Source organism: Pinus tabuliformis, chromosome 7, assembly GCF_031772625.1.
Source record: "Pinus tabuliformis cultivar Carrire ecotype Pingquan chromosome 7, CPIR1, whole genome shotgun sequence".
NCBI lineage: Eukaryota > Viridiplantae > Streptophyta > Pinopsida > Pinales > Pinaceae > Pinus > Pinus tabuliformis.
Genome location: NC_142293.1, coordinates 985,566,396 through 985,582,584, shown reverse-complemented (window position 1 = coordinate 985,582,584; position 16,189 = coordinate 985,566,396). Strand labels below are relative to the sequence as shown.

Below are 16,189 nucleotides of genomic sequence, written 5' to 3'. Positions count from 1 at the left end.
TTTTTCTGGAGCTTGACCAGAATTAAATCAAGGGTTTTGAGACTTCATTAGGGGCAGATTTCTTGAAATCATCTCCAGCAGTCTAGGTAGAAGCATGAGACAGGCCCTTCTGTAGCAAAGGCACAAATTCGAAGACATCTGTTGATCAGTTCATTGGCTTATCATTTGGGAAGCTATGATTGGTTGCAGAGAATTGGTATTATTGTTGTTGTAGTCTAGTGATTGTCCTTGGGTTGAGGCAGAAAAGAATCCTGACATTGGTGGCTAAGTATGAACTTTGTATTGGACAGTGCACTGGGTGCCATTTTGATATAATGGATATATTCATGAGCCTACTTTGATCATATGTTGTCTTCTCTCTATATTCTAAAGCTTTGTGTTTGGAAACATGAATGAAAATCTTTAAAATTATGTTTTTTTTATAAAAAATTTAATATTTAATGTATTTTTTACAACGACCGAGCCGTTGAAATCAAACTGGCCAAGTCGATACGGAGTCGGAGTTTTAAAACGTTGATTTCTTCTACTCAATATTTATTTGGAAGTGATTTTGCTTGCAACGTGCACTGCGATTTTCATGATAATTATGTTTCTTCTTGCAAACTCTGAAAAGTCATTTTCTGTAGTCCCCTTTTCAATATCCAACTGGAGAACACTTATTCTTCTGTGTGACTCATCTTCAACCACAAGTTTTATTTTTTTGAATACACCTAAAACATCTGACTTTTCCTTTAAAAAATAAATCCACAACAACTGCGAAATGTTATCAACTTATCAACTAGAAGCAGAAAATCCCTGACACCTACAATGTGTTGGAATCACGATTGTCGTTACACAAAAACCTGCATGTGTTAGTAAACGAACGCATCGCCAAAGTTAACGGATCCACAAGAGGTGGTTAAGCACATGTCGCGAAACACACGGGGACCGCTGGTTTATCCAATGTCCAACAATCTCCCCCCAGCGTCAGCCGGGTGTGATTCGAAGTTCGAACAAGAGACCTTTGGCTCTGATACCACTTGTTGGAATCACGATTACCGTTACACCAAACCCGCAGGTGGTAGTAAACAGACGCATCGCCAGAGGTAAGGAATCCATCCATGAGGCAGTTAAGCACATGTCGCAAAACACACGGGGAGTGCTGGTTTATCCAATGTCCAACACAATGATGGTGAATTCATTGGTATGCTTATATGCGTGCACAAGCTCCACCAGAATCTTTGTCCTCCACAATTTTTTTGTGTCATAACCTTTCTGTCCTTAATTTAAAGAGTCAAACCTGCGGAACACATCCATTCCTCTTTCTGAATAGAAGGTAGACTATGACCTTCTTTAACCTACGAAGATGCCTATACCTTTGATGCCAAAACAATCTGACTTCAGAATTAACAGTACATGCAATCAACTATGAACCTGTCACTGCTACATCTTGTAAACTAGTCACTGCCACATCCTGCATTTTTTTCATTCTCACATGCTGGAATCTCTATAACTCATGCTTTTGCACTCTTGAAGCAATGATCTTCTTGATCTTGTCCTTTACTGGGGGTTTTCCTGCCTGGAAGAAGAATTCAATATATGGATTTTGTTCTTCAATCTGACAAACAAAAAGTAAAATTCTCTTAAACTAGGAATATATGAATGTAAATTTCTTGCCACTTGTCAACCTCAACTGTACACTGTGACGCCCTTGAATCACACGAGACCCACCGTCACCTCTCTCTGTCTTGAACCTCGCTTCCACAAAGGAAACAAAGTGATTCTTCCTACTTGTCATATCCTTTGAGTTTCCCAGTTCAAAAGGTCAGCTAGTTGCAACTGCCTTAAGCCCTTAAATATTTGCTTGCTTCCACTGACCATTAAACTTTTGAGAATTTGATGCTATTCTCATTTGCAAAGCTTGTAATTTTTTTTTTTTCAAATCTTAAGAACATCGATGCATAAAATCACCTCCTATATTCCTTAAACGAATACTATGGGTGTCTCGTAGATCGTATTTATCACCTGCAGCTTTGACTTCGATGACTTGGCAATGTCTCCCTAACAGCAAATCTTCCAAGCTCTATGGCTGATCTTGAAATGTCTCATTGCTAGCAAGAATCTTTAATTTCTATGGCTGCTATGTCCTAGACTCATGTATGTCAAACCTCAGTTAGAGACACCGATTTTCTTCATTGTTCTAGGTGTGCAACACATGATGTATCCCAGCACACAGATTCTCTCCACCCATGTCTAATTTCCGGTGTTTTTCTTTGCACACATGCTAGCCTGAAATTTTAATGTCTGCCCGTGCTAAGTCCCAGAAGATAAATGCTTTTGCTCACATCTTCATAGCTTATGTATCTGCCTATAGCTCCAGTTGCAATCACGACCTGCAAATTTATCCTCAGTTAAGTTTGCCTGTTCCAGCAATCATGCTATCCAGATTGAAACTCATTGCAAGTAAATTGCTTACTGCCCTTGCCATGTTAAATCACATCAACTCGTTTCTTGTGTTGCACATCCTACTTGTGTTGATCTCTTTTTCAAGGCCTTGGACACAACCTGCTTGTGTGTTTCCAAACCTCATCACACTTCGTTGTGAATCTATATATGCCTCATCCAATGTAAACTTGCTGCAACACTACCCAACACAGAACACACGGCAAGTTTCAGGCCACAATTTAAATAGTCCTTAAATTTTTATAAACATAATTATTTACCCAATTGCAAAGCCTCAATGTAATGCAATATTTATCCCTCCTGTCCAATTTACTCTTTGTCAGCGAAGGGTTGATTACCTTACATCTGTGATCTTGTGCCAGATGACCCATGATGCCATATGCTTGTTTTCACCTGTAATGCCACGTGCACATTACCCCTATGTAAATGTTGATTTCTCTCCTGTTCAATTGTAACTTCAATGTTTGTTAAACAAATATTTATTTTTATTATTTTGCAAGTTTAAAACTTAGGCATTCCTCAATTATTGAATATATGCAGTCGTGTTGTACTTATGTATGCACATTGTACACATGCTGACATCCGCTATGTTTTGCCAGGCTTCACTAATTCATCTTTTGTCTCTGACTCTTTGCTATGTTTTCTATGCTCCACCAATCTGTCTGATCTGTCTGCACAATCTGTCAATTGGTGGAGATCCATTCTTTGATGGTTGTCTGTAAATTTATTTGCAAGAATGGCAGAAACACAAATAAGCAATGCTACATTTTCTTGCCTCCTGTTGACCTTGTCACTGCCGTATGCATGATCCAAATGTTGTCATGTTCCTATGCATGATGCCTCTGCCTATGGTCTTTTTGCTTGTTGATCATTGGTATTGACATCCTCCTCCTAATATTGATTTGCATGGTAATGTCAAATAGAGTTTAATTATCAGTAAATTTTTCTAAGTTTGAACATAGACAAAGGCATAATATTTTCTCCCTTTGCTTGTCAAATTGTCTGTCAAATCAACTGTTTTAAAGATATGTATAGTGATGTCTTTATTGCTGTTGATGACTTTGTGGTCTTTCGTTGTCATTCTTTTCTTGTGTTATTTCTGCATGCTAATTTATGCCATGTCTTGAAAATAAATTTAATCTAAATCTCTCTCTATGCTGTAACCTAATGAAAGTTTTAATCATTAGATTGTTTTAAATTTTTAATGTATTCTTAGTATCTCATTGTATGCCTTCTCTACGCTCTGTTGACCCTGATTTTTCCTTATCATGAACATGCCATGCTTTGACTCTTGCATGTCACACCTTCCTTGCTATGATCTTCTGTCTTAGAATTGTCTCCCGTGTGTCACATTTTCCTGGCCAGAATCTCGTGTTTGTGTGCACACAAAGCCTTTACTATCTGCCATGAGTTTTTTTAGATGCCCCAGAACTTGGGCTATTGATACTCTCTGATGCCAACAAACCTGGGTCTGTTACAGAATTTTATGATAACATCGAACAGAATTTTATGATAACATCCACAAAGTCAGCTAGCATATGGGACAACATGCAACTTACATCCAATGCATCATTTTCTTCTACAAATGAAGAAAAAGAGAAGAATTTTGTGTAGGAGACGATATTCAATATTTGGATACCAAGCATTTTTGTGCTACTCATTTAGATTTGACCCCAAAGCTGTGTCACATTTTCTGGTTGGGTTTGCTTTCAGCAGGTTGTCTTTGACGTGTATTATCCTTGCCACTCCCTTGCCATATCCTTTACAGGCTTCTCCCTAAATATTGTTTCCAAACTGCTGTTTTCTAGGTTTGCTACCTTCTTGATGTGACTATATGCCTCATAATGATGGAGGAGACTCCACTCAGTTTTTCAACTCTCCTTTTTTGTGTATCTAATATGTCCTGCTCTTCCATTCCTCTTTGGGTTCCTTCCATTGTCCTGTCTCACATCTTAGTTTATGAAACCTAGTTCTTATCTGGGCCAATAATTGCTTTTATCTCCATGGGATGTTCATTTTATGTAAACTTGAATTTTGATTTTTCTCTCTAGGTTGAATTTCTCTATAATAGCAGTTTTACTCCCTCGTGTTGTCGCTTTTCCATTGGCCTTTTTTCTAGCATTATTGTGAGTGGATTTTCAGCCTCTTATTTTCTGTCAGTCAACTTTATTACATTGAATTTCCCATGTATTTTTATCCTTTGCAAATCCTCCTGTCGGATCTTGTTGGGTATAGTTTTGTTGTCCATGTCTGATCCTTTTTTTCGGTATAATATTAGCTTCCTTGTCTCCTCAAGTTCTGTTGGGTATAAACCCATTTTTTCTAGAAGTATCTCATATGGCATATTTACCTTAGAGATTATTAGATCATTCATTATAAAAGAGATTTACAAAAATTTATGTCTCGTGAGAAAGACAATCACTTGTATAATGAACTAACATTGGGTTAGGGCATAACTGAAGACTAATTTACACCATGTATTAACCTTATTTATTAATTTTACATGCAATTTTCTTACATTATGTCATAAGTCACTTTATCATCTAATACTAACACCTAATAAATACAAAATGATATGACCATTAGAATATGCCAACTCTGTCGTGGAAAATGAAAATGAATTCTGGATTTCTTTTTGATACAAAGTTAAAACTTTATTAATAGTACAACAATAACTTTCTTAATTACTACAACAACAATAAGAAAGGGTTTGGCTAGTTTAAAATTTAAACAACCTATCCTTTTACATATATGCATTCAAAAATCAATACCAAATTTCAACTATTGAGGAAAAGAATAATAGATTACGCATAATAGCACTGTATGTGAGGGTAGATTACTTAGCTTTTGGTCCTTGTAATATTTTTTTATTTCAATTGGCTGCCCTGTAGGAACCATTATTCCCTTATGATAGTGGCCAAAATTGAATTTGCAACTGTGACTCAACGGAGACCACTTCAAGGAGCACAAGTGACTGAATGCATCTTTGCAAAATGTAATTTGCATGTACATGCTAAAACTATACGAATTCAACGAGTTTCCTAAATTCTAATGCATTGGACTGACTTATACTGTCACAGTTCTCTACCTTTCCTGACTTTATATATAAAGTATTGACCTACTTTGTAAACCTTATAATGCCTTTGATGAGACCATGTTTATCAGCCCTGTGCAACATCCTGCCAACTTTGTTCATAAACCTAATCTGTTGAATTTACTTTAGATATTTTCTTGGACATGTAATTGTGTTTAAACTTTAAAGTGCCCTTATGTAATCATTTATGACAATTGTCTAGGTACAACTTCGACAACCAATGTTAAGCCGCGGAGCGAAGGTTGTACCCATTCCACTTGAAAAGGTAATTTACTAATTGATTGTGATAGAAAGTCTTGTTTAAATTCCATTTAGAAAATAGGGTTTGCCTTGGATTTGATGTATTATAATATGTTAATTGTGGTTACAAGGATCATGAATTTAATGGAATATTCAACACATCTTACTTGTACCTTTGAATGAACAGCTATATGAGACCGGCTTAATGTTTTGCTACATGTATGTAATGCTTTTCACATATCCATATGGGAAGTCAAATGCCAGTATTTACCCATATGCAGAGATGGTCTAGGTTGAGTGACTTTTGTTTGTTGTGCTGTATCTCGATCTAACATTGGAAATTGATAATTGCAGATCATCATTCTAGAATTTGACTTTGGTGCTTGACTGAGTCAACAATGTAATGTCTCCCATTTCTCTGATGTTCCTATCTGTGTTGAATCAAATTATCTTCTTCTTCATGCCTTTGTTTACTTGATGATGTGCAATTGTACTACCCAAAACACCAGTCTTACAAATATGAATAAAATATTCATAAAAATCAATTAATAAATAACATTAAAATAAAAAAGTATTAATAATAATTAATTAATTAAATTAATGTCCCATTTATTATGAAGGGGCATAGGTCAAAAGATGTGACCACTCATTTTCGTGGCCAGTCAATGCCTATAGTATATAGGCACACCGCCATGAAGAATTTTGTAATCACCATTCAATTCTTATTTAATAATACAACTAATTACTTACTCATACATACACAATCTACACCAATGTTGCGAACATCGGCATCGGGATAAAATCGGCAAGGGTCCGAAAAACCAAAAATCGTAAAAATCAGGAAAATATCGGTAAACATTGGCAAACATTGGCAAACATCGGCTAGGCCAAAAAATTGTGATTTCGAGATAAAATGGGGATGTTATCGAGATGTTCACAACACTGATCTACACACAATTACATTCTTGCGTACTGGTTTTCTCGCAACAGTGGTGTCAGAGCTGTACCACGAAGTTTCACTGTACCACGAAGTTTCACCGTGTTCGGTTACTCCATCAACTCCTTGACCACTGCTCCACATCTTTCTCTATCGCTGTTCTGTTCTGACACTGCCCTGTTCTGTCCCTTCCTCCAAACTGCCATCGTTGTGTTCACTGTACCCTTCATCACCACCAAACCATCATTGTGTCCCCTGTACCCTTCCTTACCACCAAACTGCTGTGCCTTATCTTGTTCCCTATGCTGCCATTCCCCGACATTCCATCCACTGTTCGTTGTGCATATATCTCTTTGACATTTGCTACCGTGCCATACTCTATTGTTGTGCCATCAGTTACGCTTGCCCCTTGACCATTGTTGTCAGCACTGCGTAACTCCTGTCGGCACTCGCTCATTTCCAACTGACCGACATTTGCTGTCAGCAAGCCGACAACGTGGGTTAGTAAACACGATTTTCAATCACAGCCTTACCTCATAGTTTGTCGACAAACTTTAGTTGGAACATTATTCATTCCAATCGGTGCGATTAATACAGTTTGTGACTATTGAAGGAAGTCCATAACGTCAATTCATATTAAGTTACTTCAACATATGATTTATATAGTTATATAATCAAATTATATAATAGTTATATTATATAATTAAAATTATATAATAGTTATATAATTTTAATTGAAATAATTATATAATATTAAAAAAATAAAAATTATTATTATGTTATATATATGTATATATATAAAGTAAGTGGGGACTGCAAGGAGAAAGGGCAAAATGGTGAATAATGAACAACTACAAGCCAACATTAGTTGTTGTAGAGACGACATCAATGACGTATGATGCTGTCTTGGTAATTTAGAAAAAACATAGATAAAATTTAACGAAGGCCAAAAGAAGTTAACATTAATGATGGAAAAAAATAGTACAAAGAGACAACAAGTTTGAAGAAACCACCAAAATACTTAACGACCATAACGAGTGACTTAATCAATTAATGGAGAAGGTGGACATGCTAGTAGTCCAAACTATTCAAAGACCAGAATCCAACCTGCAAAGTAGGATTGTGCATGAACCTGCTGATCCACCTGAGATATGGTTTTCGGGTAGCCAATATTACACTAAATTTCCAGAAAGAGACTATCAACGGATTAAAAAGGAGTTACCCAAATATGATGGTAAAGATCATCAGGGTGATATTGTGTGGGTTAATAAAATGGAAGCCATTTTTAAATCTAACCTGCCAAAAGGTGAACGAGAGAAAATCATGACCGCATCCGACAATTTGGGTGTCTATGGTGGTCTGATAAATGTGGAGCTCGTTTTTTTCTCTGGAAGAGCTTTGTGGATACTTTGCTAAAAAGGTTTTATGACGAAAAAGAAGATGATGTCTACCATAAATTTGTTCATCTCAAGCAAAAAGTGTCTGTAAGCGAATATACCCATGAATGGGAAGTACTAACTACAAGGTAATGAGGATTAACTGATGAGCAATTGCTTAAAATGTATAATAGTGGACTTGAGGAGTATATCCATGTAGAATTGAAATTATACAAACCTAAAACTATCGAAGAAGCTTGACACAGAACAAAGATTATTTGACAAAAACATAAGTTCAAAATGTCATCATTCAAGGAAGATGAAGACCAACAACAATACTCGGGAAAAAAAGAATCAAACAAATGTAGGTATTGTTTAAAAGTGTAACTAGGTTCGGTCTTCATAATGACGTGTAATTGTGATTTTTGTAAATGATGTAAAGAAGAAAAATAAAATTATTATTGTAATGCTTGCTTCATGGGTTTCATGAGCAAGAGATTTTATTTTTAGATGGCTCCCATTGTGAGCCTTTAAGGATTTTGTCATCTACTCATAAAAGTCTACAGAGTCATTGTCATGTATTGAAGGCATGTTACACATTGTAAAAGTCAATTTTGTTTTTGTAATTCACCCTCCAAGGCCTTGTCACTAGTCCTCACTCAAGTCAGCATACAATGAAAGGGATAATTCTAGAAAGATGATGTTGGCCTATTCCAGTGATCATGTCGGCCTAATAGTCATGGACAAACCACTATATATAGCAGTGCTTGGCCTCATTTGGAGGACAACAATTCGGTGAAGCAATTCTGAGATAACCAAGTGCGAAAATCATCCTAGAAGGAGCCTTAACATCAGCGAAGGAAGAAGAAGGGATAACGAAGATAGTGACATCATTGTGGTACTTCTTCAGTAATAATGTTTTTGGGCTAGTCTATCCTCACACATGCGAAGATTGTAGATTTGAAGTTGACAAAGGGAGGTCGAAGATTGCAGTCATATAAGGGTGATGTAGATTGGGTGAAGACCTCGTTGAAGGAAGCCGAGTAGAAGAGAAAAGAGTCTCCCTCTAAAAGGAGACTGTTCAAGGATCAAAAGTTGATCCAGGGTTTCTGTTGTGAAGCAAAGAGTTGCAGACCTCCAAGAAGAGGTTGAAATTCTGAAGGAAGCTGAGAAGAGGCAGAGGAAGAGGAAGAGTAGCGTTGATCTAAGGGTGAAGAGGAGGCTTGTGACTTGGTCTTGGAAGGGCTCTAGTGTCAAGGGTGTTTGTCATGGTCTTGGTATTCGTCAATTGAAGGTTCTATAAGAAGAATTTGTTTGGGTTTTCCTTTCAAAGAGTGAGAGATTTTGGCTCTGACTGACAACCTATATACTGTGTCTCTTGCCTCTTTATTGTTCATGAATTGGTAATTGTCTTGATGAAAAGAATACAATACTAACACAAGAAAGAAAAGGTCATAATCAAAAAAGAAAAAGACACTCACAAGTAATTATCATAGTAGAGAAATCAACTATCTATTGATGCCCTAGATTTCTCAACAGGTGTTGTGGAGACAAATGGACATCAGGACACAGACGCCTTGTTGCTTAACAAGAAATTGTATACATATGAAGTTGAGAAGGAATCAAACACTTCAAGCAATTAGTTAGATAAAAGGATAAAAAAGAAAAATAATTGTCGCAAGTGTGGAGAAAACTAGACGACTGGACATAAATGTGATGACACATCCTTACGCTACTATAAAATAGTAGATGGAAGGCAAGTTGAAGTACAAGAACTTGATGAAGAAATTGTTGTCACACACAAAGAAGATTCAAATCCTGAGGAACCATCATTAGCTGCAATCTCATGTGTCCAACAAAATCAAGATGGAGAAAGCAATTCTTCAAAAGGTCAAAAACAACAAGTCACTGCAAAATACGTTCCACCACACCTTCGGAAGCAGAGAGACCAATCTCCAAGACGAAAGAACATTAAGCCGACTACTCTACCAACAAACATGACAAGGAGACTACACCTTAAAACCCTAAAGTTTTACAGGATCATAAGAGGCAGCAATGTCAATATACTTGTCGATTCTGGCATGTACTCACAATTGTATAAACATTGATCTTTGTGTATGCCCAATCAGGGCCCTGAGCATGATTGTCGCTACTGGGCAAAAGTTGGAAGAGATAGGAGCATGCCATAAGTTTTCAATCCAAATACAAGAACTAGAGCTGCAAACAAATCTATTTTCCCTACCACTCAAAGAAATGGATATAGTTTTGGGTGCAGAATGGTTAATACAACTAGGAAGCTATAATACAAACCTTGAAGAATGGTTCATGGAGTTCAATTGGCAAGGAAGACATTATAAATTATATGGTGTTAATGCTTCCAGCTTCAAGGAAGGTACAATTACACATGAAGACTTCATTGGGCACAAACAAAGTCAAAGTAAAGATGTCATTCCATAGCAACGTGTTCAACTAGAGAAAACCCTTCTTGTTATGCTTTGAGGACAAAGCATCTCTAAAGGGGGTGGCAATGTTATGAATAAAATATTCATAAAAAAATATCAATTAATAAATAACATTAAAATAAATAAGTATTAATAATAATGAATTAATTAAATTAATGTCCCATTAATTATGAAGGGGTATAGGTCAAAAGATGTGACCACTCATCTTCGTGGTCAGTCAATGCCTATATAGGCACACCGCCACGAAGAATTGTAATCACCATTCAATTCTTATTTAATAATACAACTACTTACTTACACACACATACATAGTATACACACAATTACAATGTTGCTTGGGAGCGGGAGCGGGAGCGAAAACGGGAGTGGGAGCGACCATTTTCAGAAGCTCCCGGTTTGGGAGCGAATCCGGGAGCGATTTTTTAAAAATATATATATTTTTTTATATTTTTTAATTTTTGATACATATATGTCAACAAAAACATGTAGAATGATGAATTAGACATAAAAAACATAAAAAAACATAGATTGATCATTGAATCATATCACATCAATCATCTAGAAATTATAATCATCATCAACCATGTCCACAAGTTAGTAAAATACATATTACAACTGCAACATATTGAGTCTCATGAATCATGATTCATCAAATTCAATCTTAAAGTTTCAACTTCAAGCTTTCAAAATTGAAAATTCAATAACATTTATCATCATTGATCACCAAAGTTGTACTTGTAAGCTAAATTTAACCATTACAAGAAGTAATATCTAAGATATTTCTAAGTCCTAACTTCTAACTGTTAACATGACATGAAATGTTATAAATTTATAAAATGAAACATGAATAATGAAATGAAATGAAACAACTTTAGTCTTTCACGAAGCATCATATTCATAATTCATAATCATTACCAATAAGTTATAATTTCCAAGGCCCAACTTCAAACTTCAAATTTTCATTGTCACAGTGATATAATGTTTACAAAAAATATCATTATGATATGAAAGAGTCAAGAGTCAAGAGTCAAGGACTCAAAACTCAACAGTTATGAAAACTAAAGTCTAATAGAAACTAAAAAAGACAAGTAAACTGTAAATCTACATGTGGCCCTTGCCACGAGAGTCTCCAGGAGTAAAAGCAGGTCGTGGTGGTCTTCTAGGAGTCTCCCGCACAGACCGACGACCAGAACTAGAACCTCCACATGAGGGTGTAGATGGAGGTGGCGACAGCAAAGGAACAAGACTCGGACCTCGAGCACTGCTACTGGATGGTGGAGGTGGAGGTGGAGGTGGAGGTGGCATGGCTGCTTCATCTTCATCCCTTACAAGTTCCTCTTCCAGTTCTTCAATATGTACAATGCCATCCTCCAAATTGTCATCCTCTGGGTGATTGTCCCAAATTTTATATGTGGGATCCTCATAAGCCCGATCCTAGTAATGACTCAACAACCTCAAGTTGTAGTGCACATAAACCAAGCTTTCTGCTCGGTTTTCATTGAGTCTGTTTCTTTTCACATTATGTATGTAGCTGTAGGTGCTCCAACACCTCTCTGCAGAAGAAGTATTTAGTATTTACAACCTGTGAAAGAACTTTTTTTGCCAATTTTGGCAAAAGTCCGTGGCCGCCATATGTTTCCCACCATGTGAGAGTATCAAATCTATCTCTGTCGTCCATTGCGTGGAAGTTACCATACAAACCAGTGCCACTGAAGTATCTGCCTATTTCAAGGCGCACAGCTGCACATTCCTCCCTGTCAGGTACCAACTTTTCTAATGCTTCCAAATATCCTTTAGTTACCTCTGGATCTAAATGGGGTTTGGTCCTAACCCCACCCCCTGCTGCAGGTTGGCCCAACCAAGATGTAGAGTAGTATTTTGGCGTAAGGATATTCCACCGTTCACACACACAATCATGAATCAGTTTGTACAAGTTCGGATCTCTTTTATGAACAATATCTTTTATTTCCCCCAACATGGTATCCATTTGCTCATACACCTCGCCAATCACTGGTTTGTCTGTATCTGCAAACCGAATCATGTGATAAATTGGCTTGGTGAAATCCAATACTTGCCTCACACTTGTCCAAAACTGCCCATCAAGAGTGGCCTCCTCCACCATTTCAAAACCTCCCATGTCAGCTGCATTTGTAGCCCTTTCCTTTAATACCTGCCAATGTGGAATTGATACCATGCTAGCTAATGCCTCTCTTACCTTCAAAAGGCGCCTGAAGGTGAGGTAATAGCTACCAAATCTGGTCTTCGCAATCTTCAACAACTCCAATCTCAAGTGACTGCGGAAAAGGCCATGGGTATTGCTATGATTTGTAATAAATTTTATCATTTGTTTGCCTTTCTTGGACAAATCACCAATCCATTGGTATTGTTCATTTTTGTTCTTGACAATATCATGCAACAGAAGGTTCAATGTGTGAACCAAACATCCAGACCAAAATATGTTGGGGTATTGATCCTCAATAATTGCTCCCGCTGCCTTACAATTAGGAGCATTATCAGTGATGACTTGGATGACATTGTATGGGCCAATACGCTCAATTGTTTCAAGTAATGCTTCTGCAATGTTGATGGTGGTCTTGAACTTGTCTGAGTAATCATGTGCAGTTAGAAAGATGGGACCACTAACAGACACAGCAAGAACACTTATCAATGGCTTGCCTTTTACATTTTTCCATCCATCAGATACAATGGACACCCCATGGTCAGTCCAAGAACTTGTCATTCTATTCAAAGTATGTGATATTTTTGCTTTTTCATGATCAAGGCCAACGGTTCTTGCCTTGTCATACCCAGGGCTCTTGTATCCTTTAGGGGCATCATTTATGGCCGAAACCATTTCGTGCCAATAAGGTGAGCGAAGAACATTGAATGGTATCCCACATGCATAGAGAAACCTGTAAACTTTTGAATCCACATCATTCCTACACCCCTCATCAAGGAAATCTGATATGGTTCTACGCCTTAAAGATGATGACCCTGTGCCTCCATATCCACTGCCTTGGGAGGATGCTGAAGGAGTTCTTTGTGATTGTGAGCTTGGTTCAAAGAAACCCCTTGATTTTTTTGATGTGTATTGGGCTTCCTCCTCTTCCCTTATGTATTTGGCTCTATCCGCTGTTGACACCACTGTACAAGTTTTGATTCCTATTTGTTTGTCTCCATCTCATGGCCTTTTCCCCCAAAGGTGTCTTCTAGCACGGGTGTATGAACCTGTGTAATCAGTGTTGCAATGGGGGCAATGAAATTTAGTGGTTCCACCCCCTCTCCCTGTTTCAGCCCTGTTAACATATTTCCACAATGGAGTTTGGTCTTGTTTAGTTTTTTGAGGGTCATGTTCACCCTCCTCCAGCTCCTCCTCACCGGGGTTTTCACCAATTTGACTTTCTCCAGCTTCTTCATCCCCCTCTTCAGTTTGGCCCCTCCGTTTCCTACTCTCCAGCACCATAATAACCATAAAAGGGACTAGGAAGAGGAAAATCCCAAGAAATATAGCCAGGTCCATAGTGTTTGATGCTTGTAGGGTTTTGATTCTTGAATCTGCAAATTAATTTAATTTATTGGGATTAATTAATTTAATTTATTAATTTAGTTTAAATTCATGATTTTTAAACTCAATAAACTAAATTAAATTAACTAAATTACTACCTAACTAAATTAAACTAACTAAATTACCAAGTTACTTACCTCTGCAGGCTTGCTCCTCGCCCCTCGGCACTTGCTCCTCGGCGCCTCGCTCCTCAGCGCTTGCTCCTCGCTTCTCCATGCTCCTTTGCTCTTGCTCTTGCTCCAAGCTCTTGCTCAATGAAGTGATAATGAAATTTTTTTAGGCCCATTGGGCTTTTAAAACTTTTTTTTTTAATTGGATTTTTTTTGGCATCCGCAGATTTTTTTTTTTTTTTTTTTTTTTTTTTTTTTAATTACTTTGTTTAATATTATTTATTTATTCGCCGGATCGCTCCCGGCGCCCGTCGAAACACTCCCAGAGCGATTTTTTAATGCCCGGGAGCGATCCGGCGGAAAATGCTCCCAGAGCAATTTTTTAGCGTTGAAAATCACTCCGGGAGCGACAGAGCGACCACTCCCTGCAACAGTCCCGAAAATGGCAGGGAGCGCAAATTTTTTTTCGGGAGCGCGCTCCCGAGCCGCTCCGGAGCCGCTCCCGTCCGGAGCGCGATTCAGGAGCGGGTTCGAGGGGGGAGGGGGGCGCTCCCCCGCAACTATGCACAATTACATTCTTGCGTACTGGTTTTCTCGCAACAGACACAACTTACATCCAAGAAACTGCCAGAAATATGACCTTATTGGAACTTGGAACTCCTTTGATTAAAAATGGAATATACTAATCATTCTTTTTTAAAATTTTTCGAGTGTTAATGTTATTATTAGTTATCTTACCATTTGCATTTTTTCCATTTTAGTCACATTTTTAACTCTTTATTGTTTATTTTTTTATTTTTTATATAAAATGACCTGTTTAAACTGCAACAGTGTGCACAAAATCTTTCTTACTTCGATGCAACAGCTGATTTCTTTACTTTTATTGTATGTTTACATTATGAGGGCTCTTCTGCATATATTGTGACAACTCTCAAATACCCTCCAAAGTGTTTGTTTAGCAGGCGACAGAATGTGGTTGCGAACAACACAGACTTCTCTGTGGTGGCTGCAAACAGGCATTGACTTTCAATTGTTGTGTGCAGCAATTTCTTGGCAATAGCATTCTGCTATTGCCGTAGTGTTGGTGATCGCCTGGGGTACTGGAGATTATTACTGCATTTAATGAATCTTCCTCCCATTCTTTTCACATCTATTTGCACATGGTTCCCATTTTTCTCTGCATTATCTTGTGTAAAGAAAGCTGGCTCTGGTGCAAATAATCAAAGACCAATACGAAGAATTATAGATATTTGAACGTTGACTAAGATGAGATGATGCCTTGTTAAATAAGTGCAGGTAATATCTATACATATGAAAATGGAGGGTGTGAACAATAGTCATGCCTCTAAATAATAAAGACCCTCTCTTCTATTACTTGAAAAATCTAATTGACAAAGTTTCCAATGCCCAATAATCATGCCTCTTTATTAAAATTACAATAATAATAAGGTGCATTACACCATCTCTATTGGAACTTTTGCTTGAATAATCCAAGTGACAGACTTTCTATCGAGGAGATCTTTCTTCATACATTTGGGTTTCCAGGTGCAGTCCACTTGGGCGTGAAGGTGCCACAACTATTTTCTGTTCTTTTGGCTCTTTATTTCTGCCATTTTGTGTTTTGCTATTTCAGTTATGTCTGTAGCTGCAGTGGTAGTGCCATTTTGGATACAGGTGCACTGCATGTATGAACCATATGATTGTGGTTGACAGAAATTCTCTCGGCTGGTCCTTGTAATGTTGTTGCAATTTCCTTTTACAGTTAGAAAGATAGACATGGGAATGTTGTGAGAAGATTTGCCATTATGTATTGGGTGTGTCTCTGTTTCTTATGTTTGCATTAAGGAATTGGTTGTTGCACAAAGCCCCCTCCATTTTCTTGAGTGGTTGCTGCTGCTGATTAGCACAGTATAGCTGCAAACAGTAAGCGGGAGGCTTCAGTAATACATTATGCAGAGACTTT

The 16,189-nt window shown here is 37.5% G+C and overlaps 1 protein-coding gene across 1 annotated transcript in view; it reads left to right on the top strand.

The window, feature by feature from the left end:
- Positions 1-16,189, top strand: part of LOC149250910 (protein TIC 22, chloroplastic-like) — a 176,263-nt gene that overhangs the window by 53,224 nt on the left and 106,850 nt on the right. The window contains exon 3 of the mRNA XM_089459273.1: positions 5,739-5,801. Within this exon, the coding sequence (XP_089315399.1) occupies positions 5,739-5,801 (63 nt within the window). The remainder of the gene's footprint in view (positions 1-5,738; positions 5,802-16,189) is intronic.